Raw genomic sequence first — 15,362 nt, forward strand, 5'->3', positions numbered from 1 at the left:
AATAGTTGGAATCATTGTAGTTACCAGGGACAGGCAGCAATGGCCCCTGGGCATTTATCTCTGACTGGAGCAATGTAAAATATGAGACTTCACCCCACTACATCAGCCTTTTCTCTCTTCGATCTTTGTAGAAACCAATTTATATTCCACAGCAGACTCGCTCTTGCGTGTATCATTGATTCATCTTTTCTGGCCTGGCCCCCAGTAGATACTGCATGATCTGCTGAGCAACACTGCTCTGCATTGAGTAGCAAAACTGCATTTTCAGTGCCACATTCTGTATTCTCTTCCAAAATGTTATGTTTCAACAAGAACCAGCGCTGCAAAATAATTCCTTGAATAATTGACTTACTTTCATGGTTTGCAAGAGTGACCCATTCACAAAAGTGCTTGGTACAAACACACACAATATGTGCCATGTGCAAGGTGGTCCTGTGACTCGTGAAACAGGTGAAATGAGCCGAAGTCTTTGATACAAGAGCAACATACTATTGTCACAGGATGTTGTAGGTCGGAACATTGTCTTTGGGTTTTTATGTATACCCTGTTATTTCCTTCACCTGTAAGTGCTGTACATACTTAATAAAGTGGTAGACAGTTTGAGACGTGATCTGATGTATGAATATGGTAATTTAATTGTAGTACATCATGAGGGCATTTAAGACACAGGGCTAGATAGAGCAACATGTCTGCTACATTTTTTATGACTTTTAAATTGAAAAATACCTTTTCAGACATCAATACCACCCTGAACATATCTAAGCATTATCAACAGAAATGTTCTAATATTCCCAAGGCCAATTAGGCATCCATGAGTTATTAGCGCAAATAATTTGCTCCTTTTTGGTGAAGCCACAAAGTTAAATGCAGACTTTGCTTCTTCGTTGTGGATCAGTTTTTAAAAAATGGGATGATTTGAATATTTGTTCCCATGTCCACCCACCTTGTTACGTCACGCCACATTTGCTTTTATACACTTACACATTTCACATTTGTATAAAAACGCGCAGCCAAAGTTTTCATTTTTTTAATCTTTGTAAATCAAGTACATTTTGATTATTTTCAAAATACACTGTTTTCTAGCCATAAGTCAAGTGCATAATACGCTTTTGCCACTTGGGCTTAAAGTAATTGTGTAAAACACTTGGACTGACAACAACAATGTTCGTGCAGGTTCTCAGGATTCCGAAACCAGCGACGAACAAAGAAAAGAGAAAATCCTGGAACTCAAGAAGAAGGAGAAGGCGCTGCAGGAGGCCTTGCTGCAGAAGGTGGAGGAGCTGAAGAAGCTATGTTTGCGTGAAGCAGTGAGTATTGCGTTCCCGTGTTTCAGGCCTAGTGTCCCTCCGTACTCCCATTATATGAAGTAACTCAATGATTGCTCTTCCGCAGGAGCTGACGGGCAAACTTCCAGTGGAATACCCCCTGGGTGAAGACGAAAAACCTCCCCAGATCAGGCGACGCATGGGCACGACGTTTAAACTAGATGACAACATGCTTCAAAATGAGGAGGTATTTAGCTGTTTCAAAGTTTTAACGCATAGGGAGGCAATAAAGCACTCTAATATTCTTACTTGTATGTTAGTCTTAGTGGAACACATACAAATGTTTGTAAATGCAAGTGGGTGAGCTAGTGTCTACATTTAATGTACTAGTTGTATGCATGCACTGTACACACAGCTCCCTCATTGTCAGAATGTGTGACTCGCCCACCAGCAATAAGTAGCACAGGAGATGTGGCCTAATGGTCAGAGTTGTGAGCTTTGAAACTGGGGAACCAGGTTGTTGCCTTGAGTCAATATCTCGTGATTCTGTGCAAATCACTCACTCACTCTCACTGCGCCTAACAAAATTAATCTGATGTTTAATGTAATTTGATGCAACTGTAAAGCGCTGTAATGCCCTTGAGCAAAGTTTGCTGTATATAATAACTGGGAAAATAACAAAAAATAAGCCCAGGCCAATCACTGATAGTATATATAGGTCCCCTCGTTGTTCGGCTTATGGATCTTTTTCGCTGTCCGCACATGGAGCTTCCTTGCTGTCTGTACACAGCGCTTCTTCACTGTCTGTACATCTATGGCTGCACCTCACTCTTTATCGGCACAGTCATCCTCCCATTCATGCATGCTACTTCTCATTCACTCTCAGTGCATTCAGCTCCCTCGTCAGTGCGTGCACCTTCCTTTCGGAAGATGCTGCTCTGTTGCTGACAATACCGTCAGCTCTCCCAGCGCCTAGACATACAGCCTATTCAGTGTTAATCCAGCCTCCTCACTCACCTCAGTCCTTGTCGCTCATTCTCTTCCACCACTCTGTGTACATGTGGCTCTGTCTGCCAGTGCATCTAGTTCCCTCACTGTCTCTTTATGCACTTACCTTGCTGTACACACAGCTGTCTGACAGTCTACGCATATAGCCCCCTCACAGGCTGTACATGCAGCTCCCTCCTAGGCTGTACATGCAGCCCCCCCACAGGCTGTACATACAGCTCCCTCCTAGGCTGTTCATGCAGCTTCCTCACAGGCTGTACATACAGCTCCCTCCTAGGCTGTACATGCAGCTTCCTCACAGGCTGTACATACAGCTCCCTCACAGGCTGTACATGCAGCTCCCTCACCAGCTGTACATACAGCTCCCTCACAGGCTGTATATGCAGCTCCCTCACAGGCTGTACATACAGCTCCCTCCTAGACTGTACATGCAGCTCCCTCACAGGCTGTACATGCAGCTCCCTCACAGGCTGTACATGCAGCTCCCTCACAGGCTGTACGTGCAGCTCCCTCACAGGCAATACATGCAATTCCCTCACTGTCTCTACATACAGTTCCCTCACTGTACATGCAGCCTTGTGACAGTCTACACGTACAACTCCCTCCCAGGCAGTCATTGTTGCTCACTCTCTTCCTCCACTCTCTGCACATGTGCCTCCTTGTCTGGCGATGCATGCAGTTCCCTCACTGAGCATGCAGCTGTCTGACAGCTGATTCTTACAGCGCCCTCGCAGGCAATGCATGCAGCTCCCTCGCTTTCAGCAGATTCAGCTTTGTTTCTATTAATCCTTGCAGTTCGGTCACTGGTTCTACATACAGTTCCCTCGCTGTACATGTAACTCTATGCCAGTCTACACATACAGCTCCCTCATGGCAGTACATGCACTCCCTCGCTTTCAGCAGATTCCGCTTTCTCTCTGCTAATCCATACAGCTTCGGCATTGTCTGTCACCCCCACACTACACATGTAGATCCGTGACACTGTAGAGATGCAGGTCTCACTATCCGAACATGCCACCCCTCTCACCATATGTGCAGCTTTCTCATGTTAAGTACATGAATCTGCTCCGCTCTCAGGGCGGTCACCTTTCTGTGGCAAGCATAAGTCTTGACTTCAGTCATTGTTACACATCCTCACAGTATCATGATTCTGAGCTCGATTAACAGAAGCATGTTATTTTTATTAGTTATGCTCTGGGATTCCCAAAAAGTAAGGTGAGTCGCTTTTCAGAATCCGTGCTTGCGCCTGACCAGCATCGCTCCATTGCTCGTTGCAGGATCCCACTCTGCAGAGCCTCGAAAGCAAGTTCCGTTTGCAGCAGAAGATAGTGGAGGCTGCCAAGAGGCTGGCCAGCGAGCCGGACCTGCACAAGAACATGAAGCGGAAACGGAAGCAGGACTACGCCGACGCCATGAAAAGACTGCAGGAGGTGGAGGCCGAAATCAACGAGTATAGGGTCATGTGTGGCAAGGAGCCCACGAAGCACACCTCTCTCGTACTGCCAGGTGAGCAGGTGGCACCTCAGCACCACCCAGCAGCAAACAACAGCAATTTCATACTGGTTATCTCATTCTTTATTTTCTTTCCTTTTTCTTTTCATTTTATGGCTAGTGCTTGTACCGAATGACAGCCAGCTGATGTGTATGTATATATATATATATATGTGTATATGTGTATATATATATATATATATATATATATATATATATATATATATATATATATATATATATACATATATGTGTGTGTAAAAATCCAAGCTCTCTTTTGCAATCATGGCATGGCTTCTAAGCGTTTTAGAAACTTAAACTACAAAATACCCTAAATAAGAACAACAAAACTTTATTGAAAACGTGGTTCAGTGAAAAAATGCAGCCTACAAACCATTGTAGTTGTTTGTATTTAGAGAGGGGTTTCCCTATTCAGGGTCACTTCTTATATATCAGCACTGGGTATCATGTTTGGTGCTCTATGCGACTTGTTGATACAGTGAACACAGTTCCCATGCCCTAATGGCCAGCAGAAGTTCCAGATTGAGTATTGTTGGGCAGTGTGAAAAATTTAGTACTCACTTGGCCTGCACTTCAGGTTGTGAAGGACTGTGCTTTTAGTATGCTCCACCTGTCACCTTCAAAGTGCATTTCTACAAAAAGTGCGTGCTTTGAACAAGAAATGTTCACCATAGAAATTGTGCTTCCTGTTTGAAGTGCAGTGGCTGTGAGACTGGCTCTGAAAGGGGCCTTGCTCTGCTCTGTACCCTGCTGCATCTCATCAGCTATGGAATAGGACGGAGCCTGGCCTGGTTCACAGGGAAGGCATTGCTTTAGAAGTCAGGCCATGAGACCCTGATATTTCAGTCCCTGCTCTTGAATGACACTCTGTATTACCTACACCTAACCTCAGTCCCTATCATTTAGATGGATTATCATTATGGATGCTTACAGTGTGGTTTTCTTTGTACATCATCCCAGAAAACAACATCTGCTCGTCAGATATCCTTGTTGTTGTAGATAAAGTGGCATTGGCTGTGGCCCCTGCCCATCCTCCGCTACAGGAGATCCTAAGTGAGTGCCAGCCATTATCACCGCCTCACGCATTCTGCTGTTCTTACCTCTACTGAGCATCCATTAGTTGAAAGAGGAGAGGAAGGGGGTGATAAAGCTAAAGCAATGCAGTTCATTTCAGATTATCACCCAACGCAGATATGTTTCCTTCTGTGATCAATGCACACTTTACCGCGCTGCCGTAAGTTGAGGCGTGCAGTTCCATTTCTGTCAATAATTCTGATCTGGTTCAAGCATCAGTACCCATTTCCACTGGGTAATACTGTGGGTAAGTGTCTGCATCTTATAATGTGAATGACATGGATGTTCTGCTTCAGTGTCCACACTCATTTTTATATTTCAGTTGTACATTTTATGATAGTTTTCATTAGATTTGTGCCAGCTGGCTCAGAGCATCTGTTGCCGGGGACAGTGTTGAACTTATGCGAGTCTACTCTGGGCCTCAGAGAGCGAGGCAGTGAAATGAAGAGGTTTGCTGGCGATGAAGGAAGCTATCCCACCCTCTTCATTCCAGTGATGTGGAGTATTAGGCTACTTGTGAAACAAATCTCTGTACGTCTCCACAGCCGATGAGTTCACATCGTATGTCTCTCCACTCCATATCCGCACCCACTTTGTGTCAAGCATGTCCCCAATATTCGAGAAGTAGAGTTAGAGTAGCAATTTGTCAACTGTGTAACTCTCAGGTATAGTTGTTGTTGTTTTTGTGCATTAACAGGAAGATACTTTTATAACTATAATGAAAAGTTTTAGAATGAATGTATGTCACCATCCAATGTGTCTCTTAATGAGAATGATGTTCTTGTATTAACAATGCGGGTGTATATCAGACGCATTTGAAACTACAAGACACCAATAATTAGGGACTATTTTATTTTTGACTGTATTAAGTGTGTTTCTTGATTGTGTTCGTAGATGACATCATCCCTTCTGAGAGCAGCTCGTTGTCTGATGCATCGACATTTGATGATGGTGAGTTACTCAAACATATTCTTATAAGTCATGCTATGGTTTGCACGCTACGCTTTATGGCGCTAGTCCATCTTCCCTAACTTGTCACCTTGTTGTTCATCAACAGATAATTCCCTCATCATACCAGGGCAGAAATCAAACTCTCCGAGAATGTGGCGCCCAAAGTCCCTCGGCGTTGATCGCGAGGATCTGAGACGGTCATCGTTCAGCGATCAGTTCATAGAGACAGGGTGAGAGCTCTCTCTTCACTTATGTCTCTGACTTTCTTAGTCCATTCCATGATTTTGCACTCCCTCATCTTTCAGTTTTTCACTCTCCCATTCTCTCAGGTCTCTGTTGACATCCATCTCTCCACCAACTCTCCCTTCCTCTTAATGAAGATAAACGTATTCTCTAGTAGATATACATGTCTGTACTCCCCTCTCTGCCTCTTGTTTATCTCTTAATAGTCTCCCTCTGCTCTTTTCCCCTCTAGTCCAGCTTTCACTTGTTCTCTGTCATATCTGCTCCCCTCCCTTGCATTCTCATCGAATGCTCTGTGTTTTTATATATATATTTGCATGCACATGTAATCTCTTCCCCCATCTATCTGTCTGTCTCACCATGCCTGCCTCCAGTGTCACACTAGTCTGGTGGTTTGGTTTATGTCTGGTTTTGTTGGAGCCAACTCTAAGCAGTCGAAGGCAGCATGCACTGCCACAGCACAGGAGTGGCTGCGAGCTGCATCTGGCTGTTGTTTTTGGGAGGGGCAGATGTCTGATAAGAGCCTGGAGCTCACCGATATGCAGGTCTAATTGTGTATTCAAACACTGAAGTATTTTTAAACAGGTTGTGACTTGGGCCCTTTCTCTGTCATCTAACACACACGGTATGGAATCAAGGCGGAGTACCCATGGGGCAAATGCTGCCTTCCCCAACGCAAGTCTATTCAAATCTCTGCGCTCTGATATCTTCACTTTGGAGCAAAAGGTGTATGCATGATTATTGAGCATGCTGCGCTGAGGAGTCTGTGCACCTGAGCCTTTTCCTAGGTTCTGTGCTTCTAACCACAGAACTAGTCACAGGTGCAGTTCTAGCCAAGGTGTATTGGAGTCACAGACTCTTGAGGGCATATCCCAAGCCCTAACATTAGCAGGTGGATTAAGACCTGGTTTGAATGCCTTTCTGCTACACATCCTGGCATACATAATAATGTTGTTTATTTTTCTCCTTGTTCACAGCCGCGGAGAGCCTTCGTCGACGCACAGTAGCCCCTACAAAACCTCAGACAGGCAACCTCAAGGCAGGAGAAGCATGCCTGCCACCCCGGTCCTCACACGCAATGCCTACAGCACCAACCACTTACAGTAAGAGCCCCTTTGTTCACTGACTCCAGCCCCTGGCTGCTTCTTGAGATGTGGCCTTTCGCCAGTGGGAGATGGGGGTCGCATAGCCCATAATGTGAGCAGAGGGTCCCGCCTGAAGGCACTATATGTCCCTGTAGATCACTGTTAGAGCATTACACTTGCACCAGAATAAGACTATTCATTATCATAGACTGTGCCAGCCAGAGTGTTCTCTTTAAGTGAATGTACATTTTACCGCATTATTCTAGTTCCTCATCTTGCAAACAAACAGTTCAGCGTACGTTAGTTGAAGGAAAGGGATTATCAGGTGAAGTAATATTTGTAGTCGATTCGAGAACTCCCTTTTTAAAATTCTGCTCCTGAAAGCGAGATTGCTGGGTTGTGGTTTCAGTGTGGTTGGAGTGCGAGCACAATCCACCTCTCCTAGAGAGCTGTCAGATTATGAGGCATGCGCAAGGATTGCATGCAGAGACTTAAGCAAACAGTGCAGCTGGTAAGAAATGCTTGGGAGAGAGAACTTAGAGTTAAAAGTCTCTGAAGCATCTGCAAACAGTGACGTAGGATGTCCAGAGGTGATAATGAAGTGCAGTGCCAAATTCAGGACACGCAGACATGTGCCACATCAGTGCAGTGGGTGCAAGTAAATGCACACAGTGGTTGGCTGTGCATGTGTGTTTGTGTGCGTGAACGTGATTGTCTGAGTGTGAAAGCATGTGCTTCCATGAGAAGTCACACCCCGAAAGCACTCTCCAAAACATGACCGATGCCTTGTCTGAGGTAAAGCTATTGTACATATGTTCTTGATAGACTGGTGAAAGTTATGGCATTACAGAGGGTCTTGGCAGCCCTTTAGATTCTGAGCGAGCTTTGGTTACTAGCGTCTCCACTTCACAGACTGCTTATTCCCTGCTCATCTGGCACTCATGTCAAGCTCTGTGCACACTATGCTGGTTATGGGGTGTGCAGTGCATCAGAAGGAGGAAGCACCACACACTCACTTCTTGTTGCTTTATTTCACTTCTTGTTGCTTTATATAACTTCTTGTTGCTTTATTTATATTCCAGCAGTTCAAAATCGTTAGAAATTTAGAAAACATGTGTATCACTACTGATAGATTCCAAATTTAGCCTGTTTTGAATTATCCTATTCTGTGTATTTTCTGGGCAACAGTGCACCTCCAAATTGCCTGGAACAAAGCAAGGGGCTGTGTCTTTTTTTAAATCGCTTTAGTCCCCAATAAACATCTCTAGTTCAACATTTATAATTGATGCCACTGAATGACACTTAAAAACAAGGTTAGTGAGCATGATTAAAAGTGACAGATTTGTCGCAGGTTTTATTAAGGATAATCTTTCTCCAGATTGCCGCTTTCCCCACCGAGGCAACAGGCATCAACCTCGACTTAGTGCAGAGCCGTACTGATACTCACATCTCGTGTCACACTCATCAAAGAACAATGGATCCATTGTATCTTCTAATGTTTTTTTAGCTATTAATATGAGGAGTGTTGACATCAACGGTTTAGTTTGTGGCATCTACATGCATTTTACATTGCGTTTTTGAGCTATCGAATCGTTCAACTGTGTGAAATACCACTATAAAACCTATTTCGAGTACATTTTTATTCATGGTCTTTTTTTTGTCCTCTTGCAGGCCTGACGTTTCCCCCGAGAACTGCAGACCTCGCAGTGGCAGCTTGGAGTCCCAAACACAGCTCCTGTCAGACGCGGCCAGTGATAAGGTGATGTTCCCTCTGTCCAGTTCCCACAGAAGCAACAGCACCGAGATACTGGACGATGGCTCGTCGTACACCAGCCAGTCCAGCACAGAGTACTACACCACGGTTGCAACCCCAAGTCCTTATTACACAACCCAAACCCTGGATAACCGCTCAAGCAACAGGAGGCGGTACAAAAAGCAGAACTTTCCCACGGCTAATTCCGGAAGCATGCCAAATCTAGCACAGAAAGACAGCCGGAACACTGCGTACCAAATGACGTCTCACCAGCCACCCCCTAGTTTTTTAATTTCAGGATATTTGCCCTACACGGACAGCGAACCATACCAGAATGGAGGATACCTGTATGAAAATAACACAGAGGGACAATATAGTGTCAATCCCTCGTCGTACCGGGCGTCCGCTCACTATGGCTTCGACCACTATCGGGATTACAGGTATCAGGATGAACAGTACGAACGAGTGCCTCAGAACCCCTATGCCACCATGAGGCTTCCGAGGAAGAAGCCAGCCAAGACAACCGAGCAAATAACCAAAAACATTAACAAGGCCTTGGTGGCGGAGCATCTGCGGGGGTGGTACAACCGGGCCTCATCTCAGAAAGACTTGTGTACTGGTCTGCCGGCAGACTATGACTCGGATCGAGGATCACAGAGGAGCCTATGTTTCTCTCCCATGCAAGTGCCATGTTCTCCAAGCATCAGAGCGCCTTCTTTTTGTTCAGGTAACTGAAAGGCTTTGTTTTTAATGTGATCAAAAATGTGCCACATTGTCCTCTAGTCCTGTTTGAATATTTATGTTACAAGGTAGATGAACGTGTGTGATATGCTGAAAAGTAAAGAACCTACTGAGATCTATCAACAATGTGGTTGCCGTCTTGTTTAGCTCTGATTTAAAGGTGTCACCAGTGTCTAAAAACATATAAAACATATTACAGTGTTCTGGTTAGCCAAGGCATACACAAGCCCGAGTTGCCCTAACTATAAAAGTATAGAATGTCAGGAGTGAGCAGACATACCCCAAGAAGGGGCAATATATTCTTTGTCACCCTCCTTTTCTGCCATCCTTGTTAGGCGAGGGTTCTACTTAGATGTGAGTCTGTTTTCATGACTTGGATGTCTTTGTCTGGAAATTTTAAATGCCCAATACAATGAAAACATCTGCCTAGTCCTTTTGCTGGTGTGGACTCAATGGATCTTGTCTGTTTTTCCAGCACCCTGCAGAGGAGATGGTAACTTTAAAAATAATTCCTCTTACAACCTGTTTTCCCACCTCTCTAGCATTTCCTGGAATTGTAATAGTGCTTTGCACGCTGCTGGTATGGTCACTAGCACCATTAAGACATCTGACGGCCAAGCCACAGAAATATTCCCGAAGCTGCACCCATAGGTTTTCGCCTTCAGATGGGCACAGATGTACAGACTTTCTGTGAATTCCTAATGACATCTATGCAGCGAAATTGTACAGGTAGTAAAATTGCATGTACAACAATGCCTATGCACAGGAGCAATTGCACTTTTATTTATTCATTTTTCTCCACAGTCACACATTTGTGTTGTTGGGAAACCAATTTTCCTATGCTCCCACCAGTTTTGGGGCTGTTGATAAGTTTGTAGGTGTCCCCAAACTTTCCAGGGCATTCCCATCTTTGGATACCCATTTCCTCAACCTCCCCCACCTTATTGGAGATTGAAAAAATTCTAATATTACACGATATTAGGGCAATATTAGGCATGTGTACATGAATTTATGAGTGTTGATTCGCCTTTTATGAACTGCTCGCACTCTAATATGAAGCCTTTTGCTCAGGCAAGGTGAATTTACAGATGCACATGGCTTTGGGAATTGGGTCCAAGGTGTCTACCCATCCCTCTAAGAGTGTTTGACAACAGCTCACACTTCCTTTCCCGTCTGCGTAGGAATGTCCTACAGTCGTGTAGTACACACTAACTCTGTAAACCACCCTCAAAGCTGACAATAAAGGACAGTGCCAGTGTAGCAAACATCTGCTTACATTTACCCCATGAAAATGGGATTATCATACATTATTCAGTATCAGTTACAACTGTGCCTCCCTTGTCCATGCATATCCAGGGAAAATAACCCTTTCACAGTGTTAACAGATATAGTCTATGCTTGGTATTCCTTGACACTAACATGTGACGCCCTGGGTTCTGTGGCCCCCACAACACTGGAACCTCTATACCATTAGACTGTGCTCCCCTCATGGTCCCATCTTGACGACGCCACCCTCTCAATTCCCAGACTCGTTTCTCCATTACAGTGCAAGTAACAACTTTCCAACACAACTTGCCAACTTCAGAGCTTTGATCACAGGTTGTCTTCAGTTGCGAGAAGCACACAAGGAAGTCACCCTTCCAGGCGCGTCTGTCGCTGGGAGAGACGTCTTCAGTGTACTGGTGTCAGAGCCCAGGAGGAAGCTATCCTCTGGGGAATATTTTCCTGCTCAGCCCTGCTGTACACCTTTCCCCTGTGAATCCATCGAACACGGCTCTTCAATGCACTATATCGCGCGCTCACTCCAGCTTCTCACTCAGTCACTGCACACTCAATTATGGACTACAGTTGACCAATCCCAGCACTCGCGCTCTCCCAGTAGAAAGGTTTTTGCTTTGTTTCCATAGAGATTTTTACCTTTACCTCATGATCTGTCCTATTCTGCATCTTGTTCTCTATGCCCCCCAAAGGCAGACCAGGTCCTTCCAGTCAGCAGGGCTTCACTTGTCCCCTACCACAAACTCTCAAGAACAAGGTTCAATGAGTAGAAACCCGGGAAGAAGGGGAAACCTGTTGTAGTCCTCCCAGCCCCTGCATTCATGAGGATTAATGTGTCCGGCTGGCACTCAAGCGACTGAGCCATCTTTCGTCTTATTTCAGGGGACTCTTGCAGCTCCTCTAGGCTGGCCCATACACCTAAATATTTACTCTACTCGTTCCTTGTATGTGTCACCCCGTTTGCTTTGCTAAGTCTAACTACCTTGATGTATCTCATAAGCCCTCGAAATGAGAGGCTTCATTTTCATTGGTGCTGTCATGTTTATAGGGCAGGACTACCTGTGAGATGAAACATTGCCAAAATTGCTGAGCATGAGCCTGACCATGTTGTCATCTTTCACCTGTGGACGGGCGAATCTCTGCACGAGTGATTGGTCATCACCAGGGCCACTGGAATTATGTGGCAAGAGGGGACCAATTTATGAAGCACAGTAGAGTATGCTGCAAGAAAAGACAAATTATGTAGCATAATGCATTACATTTTTTAATAGTATCACTTTGTTATTTCAATTTTTTTTTAACTTGGTAACACTTTCTGGGCATTGGTTGCACCTCCTTAGTAACATTTTAATACCCAAATATGGCAATAAGCAACAAAAAGATGGCAAGTCCAGATTGACAAAGGGCCTTTCACTGCCCGGCAACATGTGTTGTTGCATTTTTAGTGCCTTTTGAGACAATTGAGCAAAAAAAAACTTTCAATAAATTGCTTACAATGTTGGTAAGCAATACCACTTTTAATTTCAAAGTATGTTTATTGAATTTTTCAGAACAGAAAAAGAAAGGCATGGCATAGCTAAGCACAATCAACAAGCAGGTTAAGCGAGCGAGACAGACAGACACGTCTTCTCTTAACCGCTTCCGCGCTACCGCGTTTACCTGCTGTGCGCTGAAATTCGAAAAATGGCTTGATTGTGACAAAGCCAGCTCGTCATGCGCGCAGCGCAGGTAACGCCCATGACGAGCTGGCTTTGTCACCCGCGCTGAAGGGGTTAATAAGCGTTAGATGAGCAGGGTGAGCATGCTCAGATGTAAAGGTAGTGCCCGGAGGTCGAAAGATGCCCCTAGTCGGGGCAACAAGTAAACAGGCCAGCCTTAAGAACCCGCCCCCCCCCTAACACCCCAAAGCAACACCCCCCCGCCCCACCAGTACGCCAGTCTTCCATAGTAGTCTTGTGAGGTATTGCAAGACTAAATGTATCAGGGTGCCTCTGTTTGCGTTCGGTCTATCATGCAGTCCGTAAGTCGTAGGATACGAAGGTACTTCGGGCAGGTGATTTCGTGGAATTCCCTGGAGAGCAACGCTAGGAGTGGCTGCCAAGTGGTGCGGAATGCGTCAGTGGTATGTGTTAGTGTGGCCTGAATCCGTTCCATGCCCAGGGTGAACCACAGTTTGTGTAACCAGCCAGTGTGGGTGGGTGGGGTAGTAGAGCCCCATAGCGACAAGATGTGTTGCGACGCTGCCTGCATGGCGATGCCCATTTGTTTGCCGCGAGCTGATCTTAGGGGGAATGTAAGTGCGTTTGGAAGTCCTAGGAGTGCGTATGCTGGGAAACGTGGGATCTCAGTATCGAATGTGGAGTCAATATCGTCCAGGACGACCCTCCAATACTCCTGCAAGGCGGGACAGTCCCATAGGAGGTGAGTCAGTGTACCCCGGCTGCCACATCCTCTCCAACACAGCGCGCTACGGGTCGGGTTGCTTTGGTTGAGTCTCGCTGGGGTAAGGTGCCAATATATAGCCAATTTTATCGCCGATTCCCTGGCTTTGGTGTTGCGGGTAGTGTGGGCGGCCCTGTAATATATGTGGTTCCATTCGACCGTGGAAAGAGGTCTTCCAAATTCCGCTTCCCAGCGCCGCTGCCCAGCGGTTTTAGCAGGGTCGGCAGTAGGGGAGAGCATCCGATAGAGATCTGAGATAAGATGTTTATCCGAGTCTTTGGACACCAGCCAGCGTTCGAACGGCGTCATCTGCCGGCCCACCAGAGGGGCAACGTCCGGGCTCAAGAGCCAGTGGCGGATCTGGAAATATTGATACATGTGAGGATTGTCCACTCCATAGTCTCGCGAGAGCTCGGCGAGAGGAAGGAACCCCTCCGTGTCAAAGAGGTGCCCGGCCGATCGGCACGGTGTATCACGCCATTGCAAGAAAGCTCGAGCGTCCGTGCCGGGTGGGAATGCGGGGTTGTCAAAGAGTGGAGTAAGTGGGGACGGGAAGGTCGTGAGGCCCCGTTTGACTGCCACCATGTCCCAGGTCGCCATAGTGGTCCGAGTAATAGGGGAACGGAGGAGATAACGCGGCCTATGCCGGCGAGCAAGGAACGGTATCTTCCACAGGGAGGTCTGTGCCATGGCCCTGTCCTGAAAGAGCCATCTCTTCTCCGATTCGGGCCGGTACCATTCCACCAGATACCGAAGTTGCGAGGCCTGGAAATACTGCAGCAAGTTTGGGATCCCGAGGCCGCCCTCGTCCACGGTCCTGTGCGCCACTTGACGATGTAGCCTGGCGCGTTTCCCCTCCCACACAAATTGGTGAAGAGCATGTTGGAGGTCAGCTAGCGTCCCCATTGGCGGTGACACCGGGAGGGTCTGAAAGATGTATAGTATTTTGGGTAGGACCGACATCTTTACCGCCGCGATCCTTCCAAGTAAGGAGAGGGGTTGCTTCGACCAGCGCGCGAGGTCAGCCCGGATTTGGGATGATAAGGTAGAGTAGTTGTGAGTAACCGTCGAGACCGTGGAGGAGGTCAGAGTAATCCCCAGGTATGGCAGACGGGTGGTGGACCGCAGTTGGCATCCGAAGGTGGCCGGTGGGCTGTTGGAAAGAGCATGGCTGCCAAGGGGTAGTATCAGGGATTTCCCCTGGTTGACCTTGAAACCCGACACCCTGTCGAATTGGTCCAGCTCCGTCAAAAGCGCTGGTATGGAGCTAGAGGGACGGTCCAACGCGGCGATTATGTCGTCCGCGTACAATCCCACCACGTGGGGTTCGTTGCCGAAAGACATTCCTAAAATGTGGGGATTATCGCGGATCTTCTGCGCCAAGGGCTCTATGTATAGGGCAAATAGGAGTGGTGAGAGGGGACAGCCCTGGCGAGTTCCCCTTTGTATCTCGAAAGGGTCGGACTTGAGGCCGCCCAGCCGGACACGGGCCAAGGGACGGTAGTAGCAGCTCGCGATCCAGGCCTGGAACCGGTCGCCCAGGCGGTAGCGTTGCAGCACAGCCTGCAGGTAGGTCCAGTCGACACGGTCGAAAGCCTTCTCCGCATCGATGGCTACTAGGGCAGAGTCGGAAACCTGAAAATGAGCCTTGTCCACGAGGTGCAGGAGTCTTTTAGTATTGTCACTGCACTGGCGGTTCGGGACAAAGCCCGATTGGTCCGGTTCGAGGATGCCCGGGAGGCAGGGGCCTAGGCGAGCCGCCAGTACCCCCGTGAACAGCTTCAGATCCAGATTGAGTAAGGAGATGGGGCGGAATGCGGAGCAGTGCGTTGGGGGCTTGCCCGGTTTAGGCAGGACCACAATGTCGGCTGCAAGCATATCGGGCGGGATGGAGCTTGGCCCTTCAAAGGAATTAAAGAGCCTGGCGAGGATAGGCGCTAAGACATGGCCGAAGGACTTATAAAAGCCCGACGAGAAGCCGTCAGGGCCCGGGGATTTAAGCGGACGGAG

At 46.9% G+C, this 15,362-nt stretch overlaps 1 protein-coding gene across 3 annotated transcripts in view; it reads left to right on the forward strand.

The window, feature by feature from the left end:
• Nucleotides 1-15,362, forward strand: part of FRMD4B (FERM domain containing 4B) — a 596,661-nt gene that overhangs the window by 564,583 nt on the left and 16,716 nt on the right. For all 3 annotated transcript variants that reach the window (XM_078661469.1, XM_078661468.1, XM_078661470.1), the window contains exons 15-21: nucleotides 1,174-1,307; nucleotides 1,393-1,512; nucleotides 3,551-3,779; nucleotides 5,754-5,810; nucleotides 5,917-6,040; nucleotides 7,031-7,156; nucleotides 8,810-9,618. In XM_078661469.1, coding sequence (XP_078517595.1) covers nucleotides 1,174-1,307; nucleotides 1,393-1,512; nucleotides 3,551-3,779; nucleotides 5,754-5,810; nucleotides 5,917-6,040; nucleotides 7,031-7,156; nucleotides 8,810-9,618 — 1,599 coding nt within the window. The remainder of the gene's footprint in view (nucleotides 1-1,173; nucleotides 1,308-1,392; nucleotides 1,513-3,550; nucleotides 3,780-5,753; nucleotides 5,811-5,916; nucleotides 6,041-7,030; nucleotides 7,157-8,809; nucleotides 9,619-15,362) is intronic.

This window comes from Lissotriton helveticus, chromosome 9 (genome assembly GCF_964261635.1).
Source record: "Lissotriton helveticus chromosome 9, aLisHel1.1, whole genome shotgun sequence".
In the NCBI taxonomy this organism is placed as follows: Eukaryota; Metazoa; Chordata; class Amphibia; order Caudata; family Salamandridae; genus Lissotriton; species Lissotriton helveticus.